Here is a 25,997-nt window from a genome sequence, read left to right on the forward strand (position 1 = left end):
CCCGAGCCGCTGTCCAGGTGCGCTCGCGCTTCCGGCCTGCCTTCCCCGAGTGCCTTCTCGGGGCGGAAACTCCCCAGCCGGCGCATGCGTCCTCCTGCTCCCCTGCTCAATACAGAGAGGCCCCCGAGTTTCAGGTGATCCCGCCCCTCCCTCGCAACGCAGGGCCAATCGCGAGGCAGTGGGCGGGGCTTTAAGCCCGCGAGGCCGCGCGCCGATTGGCTGGCTCCGCGGGCGCAGGTGCGCGCTTCCTATTGGGTGTGGGCGGAGCGCGAGCCGCCGAGGCTGCTCGGAGGCTGCAGGTGAGCGCGCGCACGTGCCGCCGCGGCTGCAGCCGTGCCTGCGTGCACGAGCGCCGGGTCGCGCGCGTGCCCGCGGGGGAGGCAGCCGGGAAGCGAGGCTGCTGCGGCTGTAGGACTGTGCTCCACCCTCTCGTCACCGCGGCCGCCGCCGCCCCCGAGCCTCCCTGGGAGGGACTCGCGTCCCCGCCTGCCGCACTGCCAGTCCGACCCTCGGGCCGCAGCTGAGTAGCCGGCACAGCGCGGCGCGGACCTCGGCAGGTGCGGTGACCAGGCGCCGTGCGGCGCTCCGAGTCCCGAGCCCGCGCTCCGCGGCCCCGCTGCCCGCGCTCCCGAGGGCCGGCCCCCGTCGAGGCTGCCGCCGGCCCGGCGCTCAGCATGAACCGCGGCCACCGGCACGGGGTGAGCAGCGGCTGCCTGGGCACCATGGAGGTGAAGAGCAAGGTGCGCGGCCGGGCGGGGCGGCGGGGACGCGGGGTGGCGGGATGGTGGACCCTAGTTGTCCCGGTGGGGACACGGGCGGAGGGCGATCTGCTGGACCGAGCACATAGAAGAGAAACTTGGTGGAGAGCGGCGGCGGGGAGCGCTCGAGTCTGTTCCGCATCACAGCCTGTTTTCCATCCTTCGTATTCCCGCCTTGCTTTAGGGGTGGGATGGGGACCGCTCGAATGCTAAGTGATGCGATAGCTTTGGGGAAGCCCTTCACCCCGGGCATGAGTCAGAGGGTTTTGGAGCACCCTGTTGTCTCATGTCACCTCTTCTTGGGGTTCGGGGGCACGTCGAATGGAGAAGAGCCTCTTTTTCCAGCTGTAACTTTGGTATGCATTTAATCTATGGAATTAGCCCATTCGCCTCACTCTAGAGCAGCGCTTGACAGTTTTAGACGCTGCGGCTCTTTTCAGTGCGACCCTTCATGTTGATTGCTTTCTCCCTTGGCGGGTCTGCCAATCTGCTGATAGTGACTTCAGTGTCCGAGGAATTCCTCAATCTCAAGGCCCGGTGAGCAGAGTGGCCTGTGGGGGATTAGCTAGGGAATGCGGTCTTCCCAAGGGAGCTTTTCAGATGGAATTTGAAGGTGATCTGCAGCCACCGGAACAGTAGGCAAGCTTCTCCTGACTTTGAAAGGCCAGAAGGAGCTGGAATAATGATACAGCCTGGTTCTTTGAGAATTCTGAAACAAGATGACCAGCTTCTACAGGGTGTGACGTCTCCCTAGCTCTGTTCTAGGACCAAGTCTTGCCGGATGACTTTTTATGGAACAACTTATAGAACAGTGGTCAGAGTGCATTGCTGATGCTGAGAATTTAGGATAGAACTGAGGTGAGACACACAGGAGCAGTGTAGCGCACACCTGTGGGGTGTTGGTTAAGGGACCCCTGGGGGAATGTCGTCCCAGGAGTGGTTTGAAAGCTCAAGGAGCCTGAGGAAGCTGCTGGAGCCTTTGGGTGAGGTGTGGTGTCTGGGCTTGAAAGCAATGTTCTGTTAACTAAGAATCACAGATCTACATTTGCTTTTAATGTCTTTTTTTTTATTATTATTATCTACTTTGACTTAAGACTAATCTGGAACTCACCATGTAGCCAGACTAGTAGAGCTGGAGGAGTTCCGGGCCAGCTTGGCCCATACAGTGAGATCAGTCTTCATAAAGGGGAGGGAGGGATTTATCTACCAGAATAGGCACTAGATTCAAACCCAGATCTGCTTAGTAATAATAGACTGTTGGTGCTGGAAAGATGGTGCTAATGGGCACTGCTCTTGCGGGACACCCACGTTCAGTTCTCACCCCTCTCAAGCAAAAAGCCTCTGTACTTTTTTTTTTAATTTCTTAAAGTGATTATTTTGTTTATTTAATTTTTATGTGTGTTGGTATTTGGCCTACGTGTATGCCCGTGCGAGGGAGTCAGATCCACTGAAACTTGAGTTACGGACAGTTGTGGATTGCCATGTGGGTGCTGGAAATTGCTCTTCCTTAGAAAGAACAGCCAATGCTTTCATCGCTGAGCTATCTCTCTAGCCCAGAACTTGTAAATTTTTAAAAATTTCCTATTTTACGTATATAAGTGGCTGCGTGTATGTCTGTGTACCACCTGCATGCCTAGTGCTCACAGAAGCCAGAAAGAATCAGATTTCCTGGGTCTGGAGTTTTACTTGTGAACCACGTTATGGGCGCTAGGAACCAAACCCAGAGCAGCCTTGCTTTTAACCACTGAGCCTTCTCTCCAGCCCCTCACTAGGTCCAGGAGATGTGATGCTCTGGCTTCCAGGGCAGCTGCACATGGCACACGTACAGAGACCATATGTACCCAAAACTTTTAAGTTTTTTTTTTTGTTATTGTTGTTTTGTTTTTTTAGAATAAAACTGAGCTGGACATGGTGGTGCACGACGCCTTTAGTCCCAGCACTTGGGAGGCAGAGGCAGGTGGATCTCTGAGTTCGAGACCAGCCTGATCTAAAAAAAAAATAATAATAAAACTGTATGGTAGTTTAAGAAGCATACTCTTCCTGGGCTGGGCTCTCCATGGCATAATAGCCAATTGAGGTGACTTGTTTGAATGCAAGGGTAACAGTAACTCCAGAAACGAACATCTTTTCTCTGGCCCTGTTGTGGCTGTCTGTGCCAGGCTCAACACATGAACTTTCTCCTGGCATTTTTTTTTTTTTGTAGTTTGGCTTGTGGGACTTGAGGTCAGAAAAGAAAACCACTTGTGATGTTGCGCAATGCTAACCACTCAGTTTTATGGTCTGATCTTGGTAGTGAGTCTTTAATTTTTTATCATAGGAAGAAATAAGTAGCAATTCTAGGTGTGCCAATAAATCAGGTAGGAGTGGGTCTCTGGTGGTAGGAAACTGAGTTCTTAGGGACTGGAATTTCAAGATTTTTATTTTTCTTTTCCATCTACTGATTTTGAATATTTTACATAGTTCTGTCCAAAGTATGTGGTGTGTATTTCAGCTGCCATCCTGCGCTCCTAGCGAGCACACTCCCCTCAAGGGCTGCAAGGCAATCAGAACGTATGCTCGGGAAAATGCAGCCCGGCTGTTCCACACGCCAATAAACGAAAACAGAGGTCTGTGGACCTTAAATTTGTTGTTGTGTCTTGGTTTTTTAAGACAGGGTCTCTGTATAGCTCTGGGTGTCCTGTAATTCATCCTGCAGACCAGGCTGGCCTCGAACTCAGAGATTGACTTCCTCTACCACTGGAATTTACTTAATTTTTATTTAAAAAAAAGAAGAAGAAAAGATTATATGTGTGCATGAATGCAGGTGTGTGTGGAATCCAGAAGAGGGTGTTGGTTCCCCTGGAACTGAAGTTCCCTGTGCTTGTGAGCTACACTTCAGTCCTCTGCAAGAGCGATTCATGCTCTTTTTTGTTTTTGTTCTGTTTTTGAGACAGGGTCTCTCTCTCTCTCTCTCTCTCTCTCTCTCTCTATCTCTATCTCTATCTCTATCTCTCCATAACTCTGGTTGTTCTGGAACTCATTCTGTAGACCAGGCTGGCCTTGAACTCACAGAGGTCTGCCTGCCTCTGCTGTGAGTAAAGGTGTGTGCAGGAGTCCTAGCTTAGCCCTGCTTGTAAAAAAAGAGTTGCATTTTATGCTACATGATGGTAAACATTCATTAAATTATTACATTGTAATTATTTACTTGGTGTGCATGAGTCTGGGGGGGGCGGGGATTCACCAGTACCATAGTGTGGGTGCAGAGGTCAGAAGACACCTTTGGGAATGGGTTCTCAGCACCATTACCTGCTGAGCCATTTTGCTGATTCGATGTCAGTTTTATAGTACCACAATTAAGAGATTGGAACCAAAACTGGATCTATGCAGGTCATGCATGACGACCAGGAGCCTCCGTCACAGAGACAATAGAGTCAGCTGGGAAGAGACTGTGCCAGCACTCAAGAGGCAGAGGCAGGCAGATCTCTGAGTTAGAGACGAGAGCTAATTCTAGGACTGCCAGGCTGTGTAGAGAAACCCTGTCTGTCTGTCTTGAAGAAAGAAAGAGAAACAGTAGTGTCGACTTTATCATCTTTACTCTGGAAAGGGAGGCATGGTACAGATAATGCAGTAATGGGTGGTGTAAATATAAATATAGGTCTGGGGAGAAGTGTGAAGCCAGCAACTGGGTGATTTCTTTGGTAACTGATTTATCTTCCTGATTGTTTCTCCAGAACTGGGAAAGTTCTCTGTAATCAAGGTGATGTCCTTAGGTAACCTTGGTCCCAAGGGCGGGGGCTGTAGCTGTTGTACCAAAGCCCAGCTTAACTGGCAAACTGGGGCCGGGTTGTGTCGCCCTCACAGCCAAGACGTTTGCCCCTCACAGACAGCCTTGAAACAGACAGCTTTCTAATTGCTATTCAAGGGCACATGGAGAGTTCACAGTCCTTCTAAAAACACTTCACATCGCAGCTCCCACTGCAAGACCAACTAAAGCCACACAGGGAGATCCTACTATACAAACAAAATAAGGGACAGAGATGGGTCAGTGGTTAAGAGCATTGACTGCTCTTCCAGAGGACCAGGTTTCATTCCCCTTCCCTCCAAAGAACCAAGTTCTAGACTATGCCAACAGGTGCTGGGAAACAAGTCCACATACATCTGGATTCCAGGCAGACTGGTCCAGCCAAAAAAAAAAAAAATTCTGAGGCGAATAATTATTGATTGGGTTAATTTGATCTCTAGTTTTTCTTCATGTCCTAAAAGTTTTTACAATCCTACTTTGCAGCAAGAGGTAACCCCATTCTCACCGCCTCCCCTCCTTGCCAGCATTGGCTGCCGAGGGCATCTGCTGTTTTTAATCTATGAATTTAAGCCAGAGAAGAAGATGTTGGGCCAAGAACTTGCATGCAGAAGCTTTGGGGAAACCTAAAGGGTTAAATCATTAGGTGCATTCCCATTCAGACTCCAGGGAGGGGAGGGGAGGTGATAGCCTGGGGTGAGTCAGCCTGCTCTCTGGACTCCAGAAAGCAGAGGAGAAACTGCCTTTGATAGCGTCGTCAGACGACTGATATGGAGGGTGTTCCCTGGGCTTTATTTATTCTGAAATGTGTAGGTGTGACTAACTTTTTAAGAGCTTTAGATATGAGTCACCTGATTTTTCTTGACGAATGTTAGTGTTTATATCTCAGGAATGTGTTTTGGAAACTTTGAATTTGCTAGGAGTAGGACCAGCGAATTTTGTTTTAATGTCAAACCATGGATACGTAGGCAAGAGGACGGCGGCCATAGGTAGTGAAGGGCTGGATGGTTGGGTGCCCTGGGCTGGGGTTGGTCGTGAAAGCCTGTTGGGATGAGGGCCTTTCTCTGCCTGGCACCTGCTGTTCCTGTGGAACATTCATGTTTCCTGGCCATCCTAGGAATTTAGACAGAAAACAAGTCTGCCGGTCAAACATGTTTGGGGAACATTTACTTTACGCATTTTTTTTTTGGTTCTGGCTGGAAAGCCTTGCGCGTGCTAATTTCATACTCTGCCACTGAGCTACACTTCCAGCCTCAAAGAAAAAAAGTAAGATCCCCCTCCATGAACCAGAGTCCCTCTTCCTTTCCTTTTTTCCCCTCTGTTTACTGTATGTGTTTTGCCTCTGTGTGTGTGTGTGTGTGTGTGTGTGTGTGTGTGTGTGTGTGTGTAGCACCACGTGTGTACCTGGTGCCCTTGGAGGTCAGAAGGTATCAGATCCCCTGGAACTGGAGTTAGAGGTGGTTGTGAGGGTACTGGGAACTGAACTCCTGTCCTCTGCAAGAGCAGCTAGTATTCTTAACTGCTGAGCCATCTCTCCAGCCCCGCCCCTGGCATTTAACTAATCATTTAATATGCTCTATACCCAGTGACCCCTAAAGAGAGGGTTAAAATTATGTGATGGGACACTTTTTGAAGAAGCCTGAAGAACCTTTCTTGGGCTTCCCATTTGAGAGCACACCACACCAGTCCTACAGGGATTTAGGAGATACTTTAATATGTGGCCTTAGGGAACCTGGAAGGTAAATAGGATGACAGAGGGTGCTTCCTGCCGGTCCTGTGATCTCCAGCCTCCCTGAGGCGATTATTCTCCTCACCCACTAATTGCCGAGCTTTTGAAGCAGGCTGGCCTCCTGGTCCCCGCAGCCCAACACTGAGCCTAGCACAAGGACAGACAGACAGCTGGACAGATGGATGGACGGGACAGCTGTGCTCCTTAGCCAGATGGGGCAGTATTTTAAAGCTGATGTGTTTGTTAATAAGCTCTTTTGTTCTTACACTAACTCAGGGGATGCTTCTTTTCCGTATTTAGATGACGTCATTTGTTTCAGGCCACGAAGCTCAAAGTCCTTTTTTCCACTTAGACCTCACTCTGTCGGCCTGTGAAAAGATAATTTCTTATGGGGTGCTCTGCAGTGGTAGGAAGTTAGGTCTGTGAATGCCTCTGGTGCCCTGGTCTGGGCTCCAGGCACAGTTAGAGACCTGGGCACAGAGTGAGGCAGCAGCTGCAGGCAGGGGCACGGCCTGTGCCTTTCTTCCCTTCGCTTCTGCAGTGAGGTTCACAGCATGGCTTTCTGTGGCCTGACATTCACAGAGATCCTCCTGTCTCTGCCTCCCAAGTGGAACTAAAGGCATGCACCACCATGGCTGCTAACTTCCTGCTTTCTGATGTTACATTTGTAGTTTGGAGCCGAGTTTCGTCGGTTTTCGCTGGAAAGATCCAAACCTGGGAAATTTGAGGAGTTTTATGGGTTGCTGCAGCATGTGCACAAGATCCCCAATGTTGACGTGCTGGTGGGCTACGCGGACATCCACGGGGACCTGCTGCCCATAAACAATGATGACAACTACCACAAGGCCGTTTCTACCGCCAACCCACTGCTCAGGATTTTTATACAGAAGAAGGGTGAGTACCCTCGTATGGAGGCTTTGCCTCGGACCTAGTGGGTCTGCACCTTGCAAGGGGCTAACGCATGGTGATACTGCTGGCTTATTTAATGTCCAAGCCTTCTCTGAATGTACAGAAGAAAGTCTGTTCTTTTAACCATTAACTCCTGAGAGAGAGACTGTCTCCTGTGGAGGTCAGAGGACAGCTTGCGGAAGTCAGTTTTTCCACGGGCTTGGCAGCAGGTAGTGTTTTGACCTGCTGCTATATAATCTTGCCACTGCCCTTCCCTCTTTGCGTTTTTAAAATTATGTTTATTTTTATTTATTTATTTGTTTGTTTGTTTGTTTGTTTGTTGTTGTTTTTTTTCGAGACAGGGTTTCTCTGTAGCTTTGGAGCCTGTCCTGGAACTAGCTCTGTAGACCAGGCTGGTCTCGAACTCACAGAGATCCACCTGCCTCTGCCTCCCGAGTGCTGGGATTAAAGGCGTGCGCCACCACCGCCCGGCTTTTTTTTTTTTCGTATTTTTATTTTTAAATTGTGTGTGTTAGTGAGTGTGTGTGTGCCTGGTTCTGTATACATGTGTATAGGTTAGAAGCCAGAGATGTCAGGAACTGGGGTTACAGGCAGATGCGAGCCGCTGTGGGGGTGCTGGGACTTGAACCCGTGACTTCAGAAAGAACAAGCCAGTGCTCTTAACCACTGAGTCATCTCTCCACCCCCTCATAGATATTTTTTAAGTCAAATTAGGAGCTGTGGAGTGGTGGCAAACGCCTCTGATCCCAGCAGCACTTGGGAGCCAGAGTCACAAGGATCTCTGAGTTTGAGACCAGCCTTAGTTCTTCTAGAGCATCTAAAGCTACACAGAGAAACCCTGTCCTGAGGGGGCAGGGGGTATGTCATATTAGGTGTATAGTAAGTCTTCATTCCACTATGGGATTGATGGGGAAGAGTAAATTTGGCAGCAGAGGCTTACCCATTTCCAAGGCTTCATTCAGTCTCCTAGACAGACAGTGCAGCAGACTACTCTAGTCTCCTAGACAGTGCAGCAGGCTACTCTAGTCTCCATCCTTTATGGAGCAGCTGTACTGCCTGTAGCGTCACCACACGGACAAATTGAGGGAAGGGTGGCACCCAGCAGAATCTTCCATTTACAACAATAGCATAAATGTAAAACTAACTGGGAAATGAGAAGGGAAGTGCTGGCTATGGGGACTGTAAATATGGTCTCTCAAAAAGTGCCTTGAGTCCTAAAACTCCTTTAGACTGGCCCTGCCCTGTGTGTGAGACAAGGAGACAGAGACACAGTGAGGCCACAGATGGGAGGGATGGACACCCTGTCCTGTTGGGAACCACTTGCTCCTTTCTGGTAAAGGAAAGATTTGAAAAGCCCACTTCGGAGCTTTAAGTGGTGTGGGATAAAGACCTCACAGGTCTCAGGCCAACCCAGAACGCAGCTAGAAAGGGAGGATGGTGAGTGTTAGGTTGCTCCCAGGGGTCCGACATGCCCACTACCTGGTTACTTCGCGTTTCTGGGTTTGGAGAAGCTGAAGTCTGTCGGCCGCATCTGCTGAGGGCTGCAGTCTGTCCTGAGGGAGTTAGGGTTAATGCTCCCAAGTGCCCTTAGGTGGATGGCAAGCTCCATGCAGGCACGCTGTGGGCAGAGACCGACTGTGAGAGGCCCTGGTGTCTGCTCGCAAGAATCAGTGTGTGGAGAGTCAGGAGCAGGTGGCAGAGAGGCGAGGCAGGAAACTGGCCGACAGCGAGGGGCACAGCAGAACACAGCTGTGGTTTTGATCCCGATAACCAGTCATCACAGTCCAGCAGAGAGGTGGGCTTGCCGGGGAAATAAGGAGTTTCGTTCTAGGCTTAACAAATTATCTCACCATGCAGATGAGAAATGACAGTCTGGGGTAGAGGGTGGGGGTCTAGGGATCTGTATGCCAGAAATGTGAAGGCTGTATGCGTGGGCTCATGCCTATAATCTCAGCACAAGAGCCCAAGGCAGGCAGAGTACTAAGTTTGAGGCTAGCCTAGGCTCCATAACAAGACCCTGTTTCAAAAGGATAAAACAATGTAAAAGCTGTAAGAGCAGCAAGACTAGCGAGCAAGGCGGTAGCTTGAAGCCAGACCTAGAGAACGGTAGATTATGTCACATGGACAGGCAGTGGGGAGGGCAAGATACTTGATGGGACTCATCATTTGAAGCTAATAATAACCCTCTTATTAGCAGTTATATATATGTAAGTATCTATGTTTTTTACATTTATTTGTTTTGTGAGGGGAGAGGGACGTACACACCACAGCACGCTTTGTGGAGGTCAAGGACAATATGGGGATTATTCCTTATACCACCTCGGTTCTGGGAATCGACACAAAGAGACAGACACAGAGAGAGACTTTTATCTACATATAAACAAACTTCTAAACCTTAATGCCCACAAAGCTGGCTATGGTGGTAGACGCTTGTAACTCAGTACTAGAAGGCTGGAGTGGGCCCAAGCCACGGTTGGACATCTTGGGCTACAGCGCAATGAGTCTCAAAACAAAAAGCCAATGAAAATAAAGACAAAACCCAATGAACAGATGTAAAATAATGAAATGAAATTCCGTTGACCACACTGCAGGCAGACCGAGGCTCAATAAAAGGGGACCCTAACAACACGCTGTAAGGGATGTAGTTTAAAAAGCTATCTTCAGACAATACCACATGTAATCCCTGACCTTGAGAAACTGGGAGCTTAAGACCAGCTTAAGAGGCAGGTGGATCTCTATGAGTCCGAGGCCAGCCTGGTCTACAGAGCAAGTTCCAGGACAGGCTCTAAAGCTACACAAAGAAACCTGTCTCAGAAAAAAAAAATTAAGGCTTAGGGCCAGTAAGATGGCTCGGAGGATAAGGACTCTTGACCACCAAGCTCGACAGCCTGAGTTTTTCTGTCCCCAGGATACACATGGTGGAAGGAGAGAACTCACTTCTGAAGTTTGCTCTCTTTCCTCCTCATATGTGCTGTGGCTGTGTGCACACACAACACAAATAAAAGTGTAATGTAAATATATGTATTATATATTTGATTTAAGTCAGGCATGGTTGCTGACCCTTGTAATCGCAGTACTCAGGAGGTAGAGACAGGAGGATTGAAAGTTAGTTGGTGGGTACCCTGGGCTAAGTTCCAGATCAGCCTCAAGTGCATAGTGAGAGCCAGTGAGATGGCCCAGTGGGTTAAGGTGCTTACCACTAAGACTGATGACCTCAGTCTGATCCCCAGCGCCCAACATGGTGGAAGACTGTCAGCAGCTCCTAGAGTTGTCCTCTGGCCTCCACATGAGCTCTGTGGCGCGCGCGCGCGCACACACACACACTAACACACACACGTGTCTTGAATACACTATGATTTTAGTGACAATTGGAAAGAGGTTGACCCATCAACTATTGCTTGAAGCATCGTGTGATGGCACCCACTGCAGCCAGGAGTCCTGGGTGAACAAGTACAGCCTAACTGTCCTGCATGAGAACCGGCAAGTTCACAGTCAGCCCACCTCAGGGCCTCATTCTGTCCTGTGGACTGAGAGCTCCGAGCTTTCTGCCTCTGGCTTTGCCCGGGGGGTCTCTCGGGACCTCCCTGGCCAGTTTTCCTTGCAGATCTAGGCATACCTGGTTTGTTCATGTGCTGCTGACCACCAGGTCCCAGCAAACAAGGCAGAGACTTGATTCTGAATCAGATTGAACGATTTTTTTTTTTGGTTCTTTCCTTTTATCTTTTATTAAGAATTTTTAAAAATATAATCTTTTCTTATTTTACATAGCTATCCCAGTTCCCACTCCCTCCTCTCCCCCTCTTCCTTTCCCTCTCCCTCTCATCTTCCCATCCTTAAACAGAAGGAACAGAGGCTCAAGTAGGCACCGACTGTGTGGAGCCAGCGGAGAGGCTGGGTTAAGGCTGCTTGCATCTTACTGCAGAATCGCAGCAATCTGTGTTCTGGTTTGTTTGGTTTTCCTTTCAAGACTGGCTGGCCTGGAACTTGCTACTTTGGTACGTCGGTGTGTCGGCCAGGCTGGTCTTGAATTCACAGACCTGTCTGCCTCTGCCTCCTGTGTGCTGGGATTAAAGTGAGGCCTTGGTCTGTTTTCTTAGCTGTTGTTTCCTTTCTGTTTCATGGTGGTTCTAGGTCTCAAAACTAAGGCCTCCGTGTGCAAGCACTAGGTTGACCACCCTGGACTGTGCCCTCTTCCGCTGTGATTTTTTTCCAGAAACTTAACCAAAGCCATTTAAAGTTTAAAGAGTGTGTGATCTTTGAGAATCTCCTGATAAGCTACTGAATGGAGTTTCTTTGGGGTGAAAGCCGGTGCTTGAGTGTATACACTCACAGCTGGTGCCTAGACTGTCGCGTCCCACACTTCAGAAAGACAAGTTTCTGCTAGGGAAAAATCCCACACTCTGTTTCTCTGATTGTCTTCAGGGAAGCCCAAATAAAGCAAAACAAAAACCTGATATCTGAAAGTTATTTTCACAAAGAGGGCTCCGGCGGCTGGAGTTTGTCCTGCTGTGTCTGGGCGAGGGTGAGACTGTGCAACGAGCACTCTCCTGCTCTGGTGACCACATGGCTGCACTAGACAGGCTAGAAGTGCTGGGCTGCCTTAAAAACTGCCCATGTCGGGCCAGCGGCATGGGGACTCGACCACCGGCACCAGTGTTTCACTGCAGGCCAGCAACGTTGCTCACTGGGGAAAGGTACTTGCCACAAGCCTGATAGCCAGAGTCTGATTCCTGGAATCCACGTGGTGGAAGGAGAGACCTGCATTCCCCAAGTTGTCCCTTGACCTCCGCATGCACGCCCGGGCACACAAACAGGCACACATACTCAGTCACATGCAATAAATGAATGCGTTAGTTATTGTGGCACACACGCCTATAATTCTAACACTCAGGAGGCAGAGGCACACAGGCAGATCTGTGAGTGCTAGGCCAGCCTGATCTACAGGGTGAGTTCTGGGACATCCAGGGCTACATAGTGAGCCTCTGTCTCACAACAACAAATCTACCAGGTCATTCCTGTAGTGTTGGAACAGAGTCCAGGTGATGTGTTTCTAGAGCTTTCCAAACAGACCTGCTCAGTCTGGGATCCCAAGACATGTTAGAGCACAGGTCCTCTCCCCAATCTAATCGTTTCTGTGCCCTGCCTTCTCGCTGTGCTGGTGTTCTGTGTGTGACAAACGTGCTGTGTCCTGCGTGTTTGAGCAGTGCTGGCAGGGCCTCCTGCTCTACATGTGGTCACACACCTGTAACTAGCAGAAAACCAGTTCTTAGACCTTGACCTAGCACTGGACATGACTTTGTGTTTTAAGGTTACATTTTCATGAGCCAGGGTTTGATTTTAGTACAACCAAGGGACACACCGTAGCTCTTTTCTTTCCTTCTTTCCTTCTTTCCTTCTTTCCTTCTTTCCTTCCTTCCTTCCTTCCTTCCTTCCTTCCTTCCTTCCTTCCTTCCTTCCTTCTTTCTTTCTTTCTTTCCTTCCTTCCTTACAGTAGTTATTCTCACAAGAGGCAGGAGTAGGAACACAGCCTGCAATCCTGGTAGGAAGTCAGTTCAGGGCCAGCCGAGGCTCCATAGCAATAAGACCCTGCCTCAATAAAAACAAAAATATGCCAGGCAGTAGTGGCACACACCTTTAATCCCAGAACTCGGGAGGCAGAGACAGGCGAATCTCTGAGTTCGAGCCCAGCCTGGTCTGCAGAGTGAGTTCCAGGACAGGTCCCAAAGCTACAGAGAAACCCTGTCTCAAAAAAACTAAATAAAGAAAGAAAGAAGAAATACAAAAATAAGTACTTGCACAAAGTTTTTACTACGAAAACTGTAGAGCCACAGTTTACAAGATGATGTCAGTTGCTCCTTCCAGAAGCCTTGATCCCACCTCAGAGAAAACCTGTTCTCAGTCACTAAGCTCAACGCACGCTCTGATTTATTTCCACGTGCTCCCATCCCTGCTGTTTCTGCCTCAAACTGGTCACCATTCTCAGAGAGCCCAATGTTCTCCAGCCCGCTGCAGGGAGCTTTGCAAAAACAAACAAACAAACAGCCCAAAGCCCTTACCAGGAGCTCTGAACCTCCAGTTTGTCCCCCTTCCTTCCCAATGTTTCAGACTTCTTCACACACACACACCCCCAACATACACGCCCTCTCTACATCCGGAACCGTCTCCCCCCCTTTTTTTTTCTTTTGGTTTTTCGAGACAGGGTTTCTCTGTAGCTTTGGAGCCTGTCCTGGAATTCCTTTTGTAGACCAGGCTGGACTCGAATTCACAGAGATCCACCTGCGTCTTCCCCCTCCTACCCAGTCACCTGCTACTGCTCTTCTCAGGAGACACCTCAGTCCCACAGAGAATCCTGCCTTGCTCTGCCAGCCCCAGAGCTGCCCAGGATCTTCATTTCATTGTGGATTAGATGGGATTGGCAAGCAGAGGCCTGACATTTCTTTCTATAAAGTTTCCTTGAAGTGTATCTACTTATTCCTTTACATACGTGCCTTGTGGAACCAGACAAGGTCTGCTGTGTAGCCCAGGCTGGTCTTGAACTCACAGTTCCTTGTGGCTGTCCTGTCTGTCCCCCGTTCCCTGGGCCTCAGCTCCGAGTGATATGAATATCATCACACCTGGCACTCTTTCCTTGTTCCTAGGGATTGACCACAGGGCCTCATGCCTGCTAGGTCAGTGTCCCACCATTGATGTGTGGGCTCTGTGCTAACCTCAGCCCGCCCTTCTTTTCTGCTTTTGTTAAGGGGGGCTAGCCTTGACCTTGCAGTGTTCCTGATCCTCTTCCTTCACTCCCCAGTGTCCAGCCCTGCCGAGCCCTTTGTTTTATTTTGACACAAGGTCTCCCTCCCTAAGGTCTCCAGCCTGGCCTGGAGCCAATCCTCCTGTCTCAGCCTCCAAGTAGCTATGCCACCAGGCCCAACTGCTCTGTCTTCCCCCGACCTTCCAATGGGGTGAGTTCTCCAGCCTTCTGAGGACCGTATGGTGTCTTTCCCATCCAGGAATGCTTGGTGCCGTGCTGAGGCTTTTGTTTGCTAGGTTTGCTTTCTGTTCTCTGGGGCCATTTCTTCTGTTGCCACCATCACAATGGGCCCTGGCTCACCCCCACTCAGAGTGTATGAGTCTGGGCCCTCAGTGAGCTCAGATGAGGGAACCAGCTCCCAGAACTGATGTTTAAAGAAGTCTTGGCTCAGAGAGAGGCCCTGCAGGGCTCACTGTGGTAAAGCTGGGAGCCAGAGTGAGGAAGATATCCCATTTGGCTCTTCAGAAGCTTCTGGGTGGGTCCTTGTCTAGGGCAGTGAGCAGAGGTTGTTGGCTGAGGGACGGAGTTCTCCATGGGGTGTGTCTGTATGGCCCTGGCCAGGTCTGCTGTGGGTCTGTGGGACTCCCAGGGCCTCTGGGAGTGACCTTGGCCTCCAGCTGGGCCCTCCTGGATGGTCACCTTTACACTTTATGCTCACACCCTGCACCCTGGCCTCAGGCCAGCTGTTTCTTTCCCAGTGGCTGGAAACTGATTAGCTGGGTGGGAGAACAGAGGCGCCTTTGTGCGGGCACCGTGCTTCTGAGAATTTAGAGCGAGCATTCAGAGGGAGTCTTAGGCCCTGCCAAATTATGCAGATTTGGGTTTTCTCGGTAGGGTTTCCCATGAACAGGCATGCAGGCAGCTCGGTAGCTTTCTCAGTGCTGTGGTCTGGAATTTCCCTCGACATGTTATGCGGGCGTCTGCTATTGGTTGTTCTGAAGTAAACAGTTTAGTATACGAGTAATCCTCCCAACTTTTCGCGAGATTTTGCCAAAAACTCCTGTTTCAATGGATTCATTTCTCAGACCATTTCTATAAAACACATTTCTGCCAAAGGGCACAGCACAGACTCCTTGTGAGAGGCTATGGGTGGGGGGTGCCAAGACATGGTGTCCCTGGTCCTGGTCACACACCTGAGAAGAGGAGCCGGACACTCCCACCCTCTGAGGCGCCCATACCTGACCTGCATGGTAGGAACCTGGAAGTCACCTGTCCAGTCAAGAAACCTGGGTTCACCTCGTCTCCTATTATTCTGTACTCCTAATCCCCTGGACTGGGAGCTGAAGATCATGATGGGGTGTTCCTGGCCGTGGGGCAGGCCCTGTGAGGAGGCAGCCATTGTACAGGGCCCTGGCTAGCTCTAGCCTCCAGGGAACATGGATCTCAGCTGGGTGTTTTGGGGGATAAAGGAGCACATTAGAGGTTTGGGCTTTTTGAGACAAAGTGCCATGCGGCCCAGGGTGTCCTCACTGGGAAACTGAGGACGATGGGCTTGGGTTCCTGATTCTTCCTCCACATCCTGTAATCCTGTGACTGAAGTATACTTTGTTAATTGATCATTTTCCCAGTTAGTTTTGACTTTGACTATTGCTTGGTTGGTTGGTTTAGATTTTGCTTTGTTCTTTGAGATAAGGTCCCTGGCGCAGCGCAGCCTGGGCTCCGTGTTCCCTCGGAGCCTCTCGAGCCTCTGGAGTCTAGGCCTGCGCACAAGCACCAAACCCAGCCCTGACGTGGCCTTCAGCCCTCCTCCGGCTGCTCATTTCCTTTTCCTTGTTGCCCTTCAGTCCCCGGTGTTTATGTCACCTGGTGACAGCAGTGTCTAGGCTCAGTGTCTCTAGCATGTGACAGACTGGCTGGCGTGAGGAATTAACTCAGCTGCAGGTGCACAATTAGGCGGCATATGTTTTTGTTGTTACTTAATAGGCATCAGCATTTTTTTCTTCTTTCTGTTTATCTAGCACGTGTGCCACAGTGCGCATGTGGAGGTCAGAGGACAGCTGCGGGAGTTGGCGCTCTCTACTTTACGGGCAGCGGGGCTCAAACTCAGATCATCAGACTTAGCAGCAAGTACCCTAACCACTGGGCCATCTCACCAGCAAAAACAAAAACAAAACAAACAAACAAAAACCAGAGTTTTACCTGAAAAAAAACAGGGCTTTCCATCGTGGGGGAGGGGATGTTGAGAACGGAGACTCAGGAGCTCCAAGTTTGCTAGTCTTTACCACCACCACCACCACCACCACCACCACCACCACCACCACCCCAGTCTGTCACAGCACTGGGGTCACACTTCTGCTTCTGCTGCAGCAGGAGGTGAGACAGCGAGAGCCCATGGGGCGGAAGGGAGTTCTATTTGCCAAGAGACAAGTGTTCTAAGTATTTGCTGCCTTCTTGCTTCCCTTAATTAAGCTGTGAGTGTTGATGCGTGGGTTAGGTCCCTTCCCTCCCACCCTTCCAGCCGCTGGTGCCAAAAATTGAACCCAGGGCCTCACAAGTTCGAGGCGAGTGCCCTTCCTGCCTGCCACACCCTAGCCATCTTGCTCTCTTGATTTCCTCGAACTGCGTGCCCGTTCCCTTGTCCTTGTTTGGGATGTAATAACTAGACAGAGTGGACGTGTTTTAAATAAACAAAAGAGAACAATCTAAAGGGACTGCTGGAAGTGGACATGTTGGGACAGCGCTATAATCCTGGCACAGCAGAGGCGGGAGGATCGCTCCAGTTTGTTGTACGTAGTGAGTATCAGGTCAGCCTAGGCCGCAGAGTGAAACTATATCTCAAGTTGGTTTTTTGTTTGTTTGTTTTCAAGACAGGGTTTCTTTGTGTGGCCCAGGCTGTCCTGGAACTTGTTCTGTAGACCAGGTTGGCCTTGAACTCACAGAGATCCCCAGTCTCTGCCTCCTGAGTAAGTGCTGGGATTAAAGGCATGCCCCACTGTGCCTGGCACAAATGATTTTTATTTGGGCTGGAGAAATAACTTAGCCATTAAGATCTCTTGTCTATTCTTCCAGGGGATCCAATGCCCTCTTCTGATCTCTGGGGGCACCAGATACATATGTGGCATACATACATAGATGCAGCCAAAATTTCCATCGATATAATATAAATATTTTTAAATTAAAATAAAAAATATTTTTTGAGGTTTCATGTAGCCCAGGCTGCTGTTGAACTCACTATGTAGCTGAGATTGCCCTTGAACTCCTGATCTTCCTGCCCCTGCTGCACCAGGCCTAGGATTGCAGGTGCGAGCCACTATGTCTGGTTTAAGATTACTTGTGTGTGTGTGTGTGTGTGTGTGTGCGCGCGCGCGCGCGCGCGCCAACAGTGTATGTGGAGCTCAGAGAAGAACTTAAGAGTTGATCCTTTTTCTGCCATGTGGGTCCTGGGAACCAGACTCGGGTCTTCAGACTTGGCAGCAAACACTTTTACCACTGAGTCCTCTTGCGAGCCAAGGTGATTTTTGAAAATGAGTTTATGGGGCTGGAGTGATGGCTCAGTGGTTAAGAGCACTGGCCACTCTTCCAAAGGACCCAGATTCGGTTCCAGCACCCATATGGCAGTGCAAAACTGTAACTCCAGTTCCAGAGGATCTGGCATCTTCACACAGACATACATGCGGGCAAAAGTCTTAAAAAAAAATGAAACCAGGTGGTGACGGCACGTGCACGTTTAATTCCAGCACTCAGGAGGAGACGCAGACGGATCTGAGTTTGATGCCAGCCTGGCCTACAGAGCGAGTTTCAGGACAGCCAGAGCTGTAATACAGAGAAAGCCTGTCTTGAAAACCCAAAAAAAGAGACAGAGTTGAACATTGTGGCATATCCTGTAATTCAGTTTTTAGGAGGCTGAGGCAGGAGGATTGCCTTGAGTACAAGGCAAAACACTTCAGGGGGTCTCGGAGAATGAAGTTGTAGCTTGAAGTGGTGACATACCTACACCCATAGTTAAGTGTCTCAGCTGCCTGGGCAACTGAGGCCTGCCTAGCAACGCAGACACTACCTGAAAAAAACAGGAGGGAAGTCTGTGAGCCTGCAGAGCTACCGCAGTTTACTGTGTTGTTTTGATTTTTAGATTTTGAGACAGGGTTTCACTCTGTAACCCAGGCTGGCCTTGAACTTAGATGTGTGGGCCATGCCTGGGTGTATCAGAATTTCACTGGCCAGTCCAGTAGTTAGTGCCTTTGAGCTGTGTCTGAGGGGGCCCTCTAGTGTTCTCTTTATGGCATGACAGGCACCATTGCATTCCTTGTCTGAGCATGTATGTTGGCTGGTGTCATCCTTTGCCAAGCCCACTGTGGGCAGCTGTGTTCCAGCGGTTCTGTAACTGTCTTGTATTTGCTTTTTCCGAGCAGAAGAAGCTGACTACAGTGCCTTTGGTACGGACACCCTGATCCGGAAGAAGAACGTGCTGAGCAACGTGCTACGTCCTGACAACCATAGGAAGAAGCCCCACATCGTCATCAGCATGCCCCAGGACTTCCGGCCGGTGTCATCCATCATAGATGTGGACATCCTCCCGGAGACCCATCGGAGGGTCCGGCTGTACAAGTATGGCACGGAGAAGCCCCTGGGTTTCTACATCCGTGACGGCTCCAGTGTCCGCGTGACACCGCATGGCTTAGAGAAAGTCCCCGGGATCTTCATATCCAGGCTCGTCCCCGGGGGTCTGGCCCAGAGCACAGGACTGCTCGCTGTCAATGATGAAGTTTTAGAAGTAAACGGTATAGAGGTGTCCGGGAAGAGCCTGGACCAGGTGACCGACATGATGATAGCCAACAGCCGCAACCTCATCATCACTGTGCGGCCAGCCAACCAGAGGAACAACGTGGTGAGGAACAGTCGGACTTCTGGCAGCTCCGGCCAGTCTACTGACAACAGCCTCCTGGGCTACCAGCAACAGGCGGAAGCCAGCTTTGAGCCAGAGGACCAGGACAGCGATGAGGACGACATCATCATTGAAGACAGTGGCGAGCCACAGCAGATCCCCAAGGCCACCCCTGATGCCCAGAGCCTGGAGTCCCTGACCCAGATCGAGCTCAGCTTTGAGTCAGGGCAGAACGGGTTCTCCCCGACACAGGACCCAGTGCCTGTGCCCAGCAGCCTGGACACAGAGTTTGAACCCCGCGCTCCGAACCAGAGACTCTTAGAGGAAGACGGCACGATCATAACATTGTGAACCTGCCACGCATGTTTTCCAAGTGCTACCTACAGCTGTGGCACAAGACTGGCACTGTGGACCTCCGGGCCTCGGTGTTCCGTGGGCAAGCCTAAAGCGTGGCTGGGATGGGCGGCTGCTGGCGGACCGATGGTGCAGGTGAGAGGCCTGGCTGCAGGGGTGGTGCTGCTCTCTGCAACACTGGATGCTGCTCCCGCCTGCAGCCCTGCTGCAGTGCCGTCTGCACCTGCCCTGCAGAGCCGATTGTTTTTCCTCTGTGATGTCTGATGTCTGCTTGGTCCACTGGGAACCTCAGTTCTTGGATTCCCAACCTTGATGTGTTCTGACCCTTAAAAATGTTCCTCTGTTGGTTGTGACATTTTTTTTCAAGTGCAGTTTTCGTTCTGTTTTCCTAAGACTTTAGCTGGCCATGTTTAGGGGTGCTTCCCACCACCCTGCCCTGGAGTACCCCCTGTTATTGTATCCACCCTGTAGCTTCAGAGTTGCAGGGTGCCTCAGTCCTACTGACTGCCCTTTAACCTCTTGACCCCCAGTGGATCCCCAGTCCATTGGAGATTATTCTCACGCGTGTGTGTGTGTGTGCGTGTGTGTGGTTAGTGTGCTCCACACTCTTCCAGTGTACCAGGCAGTGTGGATCATGTTGGATAAGAGGACCCCAAGTTAAAAGACTTAACACACAGGACAAGTGTGCACTTTTTATACAAAAGATGGAGTTTTTCTTCCTGGGGATTCTAGGGCGCTGCCGGCACTTCGGGAAGCCTGTGTCACGTTCACCACCCGAAGGGGTGTTAATTGTCTGAGTTATTTATTCTCTTCTGTGCATCCGTTCAGGAGGAGGGGACAGCAGTTGTCCTCCCTCGCCTGAGGCCCTCAGTGGCATGCACAGGCACCGTGATCCACATGTGTGGATCCCCGAGGCTGACAGTTATTTATTACCTAACCGGCTGGCGGGGCATGTATGCACGCCTCCCAGTTGTGTTCTTACTACAACAGCGAAGACTCCGATTGAAGGACACTCTTTCTCTGTGGTGAGAGCCTCGGAGTTGAAGTCTCACCCAGTGAAGGGAGCTGGACTCAATACTGACCGCATTCTTTGCAGGCGCCTAGCTGAGGCTGGGCGTGGCAACCCTGTGACTTTGTTGCATTCACCGAGTTCTTCCTCTCACACAGCACCACTTGCTGGCTGCGTCCAGCTCTGACACCGTGAGTGAGTGAGTGAGTTCGCACAGTGTGGCTCTCGGGCGGAAGGTAACGTTAGGTATGGAAGGCTCAGTTGTATTCATGAGCTAAGTAGCACATGGGCTCAACGTTGTAAGTCCAAATACTTCCACATACTACCTCTCTCTTCTCTCTCTCTCTTTTTTTTTTTAAACAGAGTTTTAACATTAGAACTTTCTCTTGGGGAAAACACTTCAGGGCTTGACTTTTGTACAGATTTTAACTGTAAAACACAGATTTATCTTCTGTCTGAAAATGGCGATCAAAGCTGCTGACGCTTCTTTTAATTTGGAGGACAGTAGAGTTTGCACCAAGGTCTTACTGAAATAAGTGACCCAGAGACGTCTTGTGAGGCCAACGAGCCTTGGTTGTGGGGGGTCCCATCCCGCTGGCTCGGTTCTCGATGCACCTTACGAAGCTTAAGCGTTAGCGGCTTGGCATGCGGTTCTGTTGTTGCGAACGTTGAGCCTCACTGTGAATTCTGTTCTGCCCTCAGCTGTGTCAACAAGATGCTGTGCTGTTGTGAACCATGAATTTTCTAATTAAATTTTACATGCTATAACATGATTTTTACATGAATGATACTTTGTTTAAACTATCAAATGTCAGTATTTTACTACAATTTTATTATAAAATGTACATTATCACTAAATGAACTTTGATTTTAAAAATCAAGTTAGCTTTAGTTACATATTATTTTTTACAAATAAAGACGGACTTGTGTAAAGGCTACTTTCTTGTTTGCAATTGTATCAAAAGAGAACTTCTAGAATATTTATCAGGCATCCATTAGGTCCATAGGAGGGAGACTGAGTCACAGCTGATTCACTGACTTCCCTTTCCAGTGCCCCCGACTGAGCACATGGTCTCTCAGTTACCACATCTCCACCCTGAGCTACACACCAAGCTTCTGTGTTGTTTTTGTATTTCTACAGGTCTCTCCCAATAGTTCCAGGGGCTGACACCCTCTCCTGACCTCCACAGCCACCAGGCATGGCCATGGTGCACAGATGCACATACAAGCAGAACATACCCTTAAAATTATAAAAATAGCCAGGCATGGTAGCACATGCCCTAAACCCAGCACTCTGGAGGCAGAGGCAGGTAGGCACAGGTTCAGGCCAGCCAGGGCTGCACAGCAAGACCCTGTCTTTAAGAAAATGATGTGATGTAGGCAGTCCGCCCGGGAGATGTCCACTGTTACGCTAACTGATGGTTCCCAGCCAGACCTAGCAGCACAGACCTGTCCTTCCAGCTCCTGGGGTAGGCTGAGGCAGAATGGCAAATTCAAGGCCAACCTAGACAACTTACACCCGTTCTCAAAAGTGAACAGGGCTGAGAAGTCGGTAGCAGAGAGCTAGCCTAATATGCATGAATTTGTAGGTTCAGTCCCCAGTACCAAAGAGTAAATGGGGTGCCAAGGCAAGGGTTCTCGTGAAGGAGCTCATCCTACAAGCACGAGGGCTTGAGTTCAGATCCCCAACACCCACAAAAGAGCCAGGTGTGGTTGTATAGCCCTGCCTGGACCCGGTTGACCTGCCGCTCTGGTGGAATCAGTTCCTGATACAGTGAGAGATCTTGTCTCACAAAAATAAGCTGGAGGCCAGCAAGATGGTTCAGTGAGTAGCGGAGCTTGCTGTCACATCTTAACAGTCTGATATCAGTCCCCAGGGCCCACATGAAAGGACAAAGCCAGCTCCCTCAGGTTGTCCTCCGACGGCATCTGTGCACTGTCATGCATGTTCATACACACAGATTGCTTTGGTTGTTATTTTTTCAGCTTGTCCATGTAGGCTGTACAGGAACTCACTATGTAGACCAGGCTGGCCTTGAAATCACAGAGATCCATCTGCCTCTACCATCCGAGCACTGGGATTAAAGGTGTGCACTACCATACCCAGCTCAAATTCTTAAAAAAAATGTCTAAAGAAAAATAAGGGGGGTTGGAGAGATGGCTCAGCAGTGAAGAGCACTAACTGCTCTTTCAGAGGTCCTGAGTTCAGTTTCTAGCAACCACATGGTGGCTCACAACCATCTGTAATGAGATCTGGAGCCCTTTTCTGGCAGGAAGACATGCAGGCAGATCATTGTATCTATAATAAATAAATCTTTTTTAAAAAAAAAGAAAGAAAAGAGAAATAATATGGAAAGCAATTGAGAAGACAAAGTGTCAACCTCAGGTTTGCACACATATTTTCCTATGTATATACACACTGTCACACATATGAACATGTGCATGCCACACACACACACATGAGATAAGTGGCCTTGAGTGGCTGGTGACTACAACCTAGGCAGGACCCTCCCTGCTTACGCTTTTGAACTCAGCTTTTCTCTCAGGTACAGGATCCCCGCCTTGTGGTGGCAAAGGTGGCCTGCAGATTCTATTCAGTGGCCTTGACCCGCTGTGCCTGAGCCAAGCTAGCCCAGTGACTTCATTACCCTAACCTGGGACACATGTCCCAGTCTAACCTTGGGGAGGTGTTCCCTTACATCAGGATGCTAGTCTCATAGATAGAAGGCTAAGTATAGAGAGCATCTATACAACAAAATCGACGTACCGGACACAGCCTGAAGAGGTGGCTCCGTGGCTGAAAACCAAGGCTGCTGTTTCAGAGGACTCAGGTCTGATTCCCAGCACCCATGTCTGGTGGCTCAGAACAGCCTGTAACTCCAGCTCCAGGGGATCCAGCACCCTCCTCTAGCCTTTGTGGGCACCCACACACATGTGACAACACAGGTAAACATCCCTCTGCAGTGGTGGGAGTCTATAGTGCTAATAGTTTTCTTGCTGGTTCTAATGTCCCGGGGCTAGAATGGGACAGGATGGGTGGGGCTGACAAATGGGGGCCCCTGAACCTTCAGAGTAGGGGGCTCAACACTTTTAGAAATACCATTTGGGTATGTGTCGGCCCAAGGCTATCTGCACTTCTGACTTTTGGGGTATTCCAGAAACCCACAGTTTGCTACAAAACATTCTGGACCTCTGCAAGAGCTGCCAGTGTCTTAGCCACGGAACCATCTCTTCAGGCTGACTTTTAAATTGGATTTTATGTGTACGAGTGTTTTTCCTGTATGTTTCCATACTGTGTGTGTGCCTGATGCCCACTGAGATCAGAAAAGTGCTTTGGATCCTAGAGAACTGGATGGAGTTACAGATGGTTATGAGCCACTCTATGAATGCTGGAACTGAACCCGGGCTCTCTGTAAAACAAGCAGCACTCCTAACTACTGAGCCATCTCTCCAACCCCTATTAATTTTTATTTGTTCGTTTTGTTTTGTTTTGTTTTTTGAGACAGGGTTTCTTAAACTTTATTTTTTTATTTTTTTTTATATTTATTTATTTTGTATGCTTCTGCCTGCAGGCCAGAAGAGGGCACCAGACCTCATTACAGATGGTTGTGAGCCACCATGTGGTTGCTGGGAATTGAACTCAGGACCTTTGGAAGAGCAGGCAAAGCTCTTAACCACTGAGCCATCTCTCCAGCCCTGAGACAGGGTTTCTCTGTAGCTTTGGAGCCTGTCATGGAACTAGCTCTTGTAGACCAGGCTGGCCTCGAACTCACAGAGATCCACCTGCCTCTGCCTCCCGAGTGCTAAAGGCGTGCGCCACCACCGCCACCTCTATTAATTTTTTAAGTACTGAGTTTCACTGCAGTATTTTCAAGCATATGGGTTTGTGTGTGGGGTCTGTGTTTGAGAGGGTAGTTTAGAGTCACAGTGCAGAGGTCAGAGGAGATGGCAACGTTCAGGAGTCCTTTCCATCCTCAGCAAGCGTTTTTACCACAGAGCCTCCTTGCTGGCCCAATTAATCTGTCGTTTTCTTGAGATGCGGTCTTACTGTGTAGTGCTGGCTGGTCTGGAATGGACAGTGCAGATCAGAGGCTCCAACGTGAGTGCTGGGGCTGTAGGGTTGAGCCACTGCGCCTGCTCTCTCTGACGTTAGGACAGGGCTTCCTGTTATCTAGACTGGCCTCCAACTCACTATGTACCCCAGGATGACTTTGAACTTCTCATCTTCCTGCCTCTGACTTTAAAGTCCTGAGAACTATAAAACACGAGCCACCACACCTGGCTATTTTTCCCTGCCCCACAGGGGATTGAGTCTAGAAACTTGGACAGGCTAGGCAAGCACTGTAGCGCTGACTGGCACCCTTGGCTCTGTAGTTTCTAGCTTTAAAAAGCCCTCAAGGGTTTGTCTTCTACCCCGTCTGCTCTGGTGCCTCTTCAAGGAGAGAGCGCCCATTCCGGGAGCCTGGAATTTATTTGCGGTGGTGTCACTGGCTGGCTCTGTAGACAAGGCTAGCCCCCCCAGTATGGTTGAAGTTCTCACGGCAGTAATTCAGTCGTCTGGAACAGTCCTGGCCTTTAGGTCACCAAGGTGCAGGAATGTGGCCCTTCAGAAACATTTCTGAAGGCTCCAGTCACTCCCCACAGCAGGGCAAGGCTCGCTGAAGGCATGCCGACAATGAGCCCCTGAGAGGCTCAGTCTGCATTTCTGTGCTGTTCATCTGTGAGGAGAGACGCTGGCACGGGACCCAGTACAACCACCGATGCCTATCAGCACAGCCTTCTTCTCGGTCCGGATTCCCAAGATGCTTAAGGACAAGAGCAAATAGCACTCATTCCTTCATTTCTAATACCTGAGCAGACTTCCCTCAACGCGAGCACGCAGCCTCCACCGAGTTCTTCTAGAACATACCTTTGTCCCCAAGCTACCTGGCCAGGAGGGACGGAGATACTGATCAGGCTATTTCCAGCCCTCAGCCGCTTGTCGCAGGTGTGTGCCCTCACCGACTGTCCGAATGTGTGCTTACTGACTCAGAAACCCAATCATTAACTTAGCAGAGCCGGAGAGCATGGGTGAGGAGGCTGGAGGGCAAGCCAGAGTGCCTGCCTTCCAAGGATGCCAGGACAGTGCCGAATATGGGCAACCGTGCCAGCCGCGTGGCTTCCCAGGGAGATGGGGGCGATATTTGACTCGGTTGGAATCAGAAAGCGGCTACAACTCCGTGACCCACACAGGGTACCACTTTGGGTGAGTCACGGGGAAACCTCTGGTCTCCAAACCCGCAGGGTGAGATGGCTCAGCAGGGCAAGACACTTGCCACCAATCCTGATGCCTGAGTTTGATCCCCCAGACCCACGTGGCAGAAGGAGAAAGCTGACTCATGAAAGTTGACCTCTGACCTCCAAATTCATACCATGGTAACATGTACCTACATAGGCATACATAAATAAATGCAAAATAAAATTCAGAAAATAAGTAAAAACACATGGGGCCTGGAGTTACAGCTTTGGTAGAGTGCTTGCCCCACAGCCACGGGTGCTGTTCTATCCCCAGCACAGCGCTCACAGCGTTAACTCAGCATTTTGGTACACGTCTGGTTGTCAGCATTCTGGAGGTAAAGGCCAGAGGGTCAGGGGTTCAAAGGTCATCCTCAGCTACATAACAAATTTGAGACTGACTTGAGCTACATAAGACCCTATTAATAAATAATTTTTTTTGTTTTTTTTCGAGACAGGGTTTCTCTGTAGCTTTGGAGCCTGTCCTGGAACTAGCTCTTGTAGACCAGGCTGGTCTCGAACTCACAGAGATCCGCCTGCCTCTGCCTCCCGAGTGCTGGGATTAAAG

The 25,997-nt window shown here is 49.9% G+C and overlaps 1 protein-coding gene across 2 annotated transcripts; it reads left to right on the forward strand.

Annotated features, from left to right (window-relative positions):
- The first annotated feature begins 542 nt into the window (after window positions 1-542).
- Pard6b (par-6 family cell polarity regulator beta) lies at window positions 543-21,093 on the forward strand. 2 transcript variants are annotated; one of them, XM_075963148.1, is made up of 3 exons: window positions 543-740; window positions 6,937-7,159; window positions 18,320-21,093. In XM_075963148.1, the coding sequence occupies exons 1-3, from the start codon at window positions 675-677 to the stop codon at window positions 19,141-19,143; spliced, it is 1,113 nt and encodes a 370-aa protein (XP_075819263.1). In that variant the 5' UTR covers window positions 543-674; the 3' UTR covers window positions 19,144-21,093. The 2 variants fall into 2 exon arrangements, with proteins under 2 accessions (XP_075819263.1, XP_075819264.1); XM_075963149.1 differs by lacking the exon at window positions 543-740 and adding an exon at window positions 4,298-4,350.
- The last annotated feature ends 4,904 nt before the right edge of the window (window positions 21,094-25,997 follow it).

The sequence above is a fragment of the Microtus pennsylvanicus genome, chromosome 2 (assembly GCF_037038515.1).
Source record: "Microtus pennsylvanicus isolate mMicPen1 chromosome 2, mMicPen1.hap1, whole genome shotgun sequence".
Taxonomy (NCBI): Eukaryota; Metazoa; Chordata; class Mammalia; order Rodentia; family Cricetidae; genus Microtus; species Microtus pennsylvanicus.

Excerpts from the sequence above, each read along its gene's own strand:
- Pard6b (XM_075963148.1), top strand. The coding sequence starts at position 675 with ATGAACCGCGGCCACCGGCACGGGGTGAGCAGCGGCTGCCTGGGCACC. Across the intron at positions 741-6,936 it reads CCATGGAGGTGAAGAGCAAG|TTTGGAGCCGAGTTTCGTCG; the intron begins GTGCGCGGCCGG and ends TTACATTTGTAG. Across the intron at positions 7,160-18,319 it reads GATTTTTATACAGAAGAAGG|AAGAAGCTGACTACAGTGCC; the intron begins GTGAGTACCCTC and ends TTTTCCGAGCAG.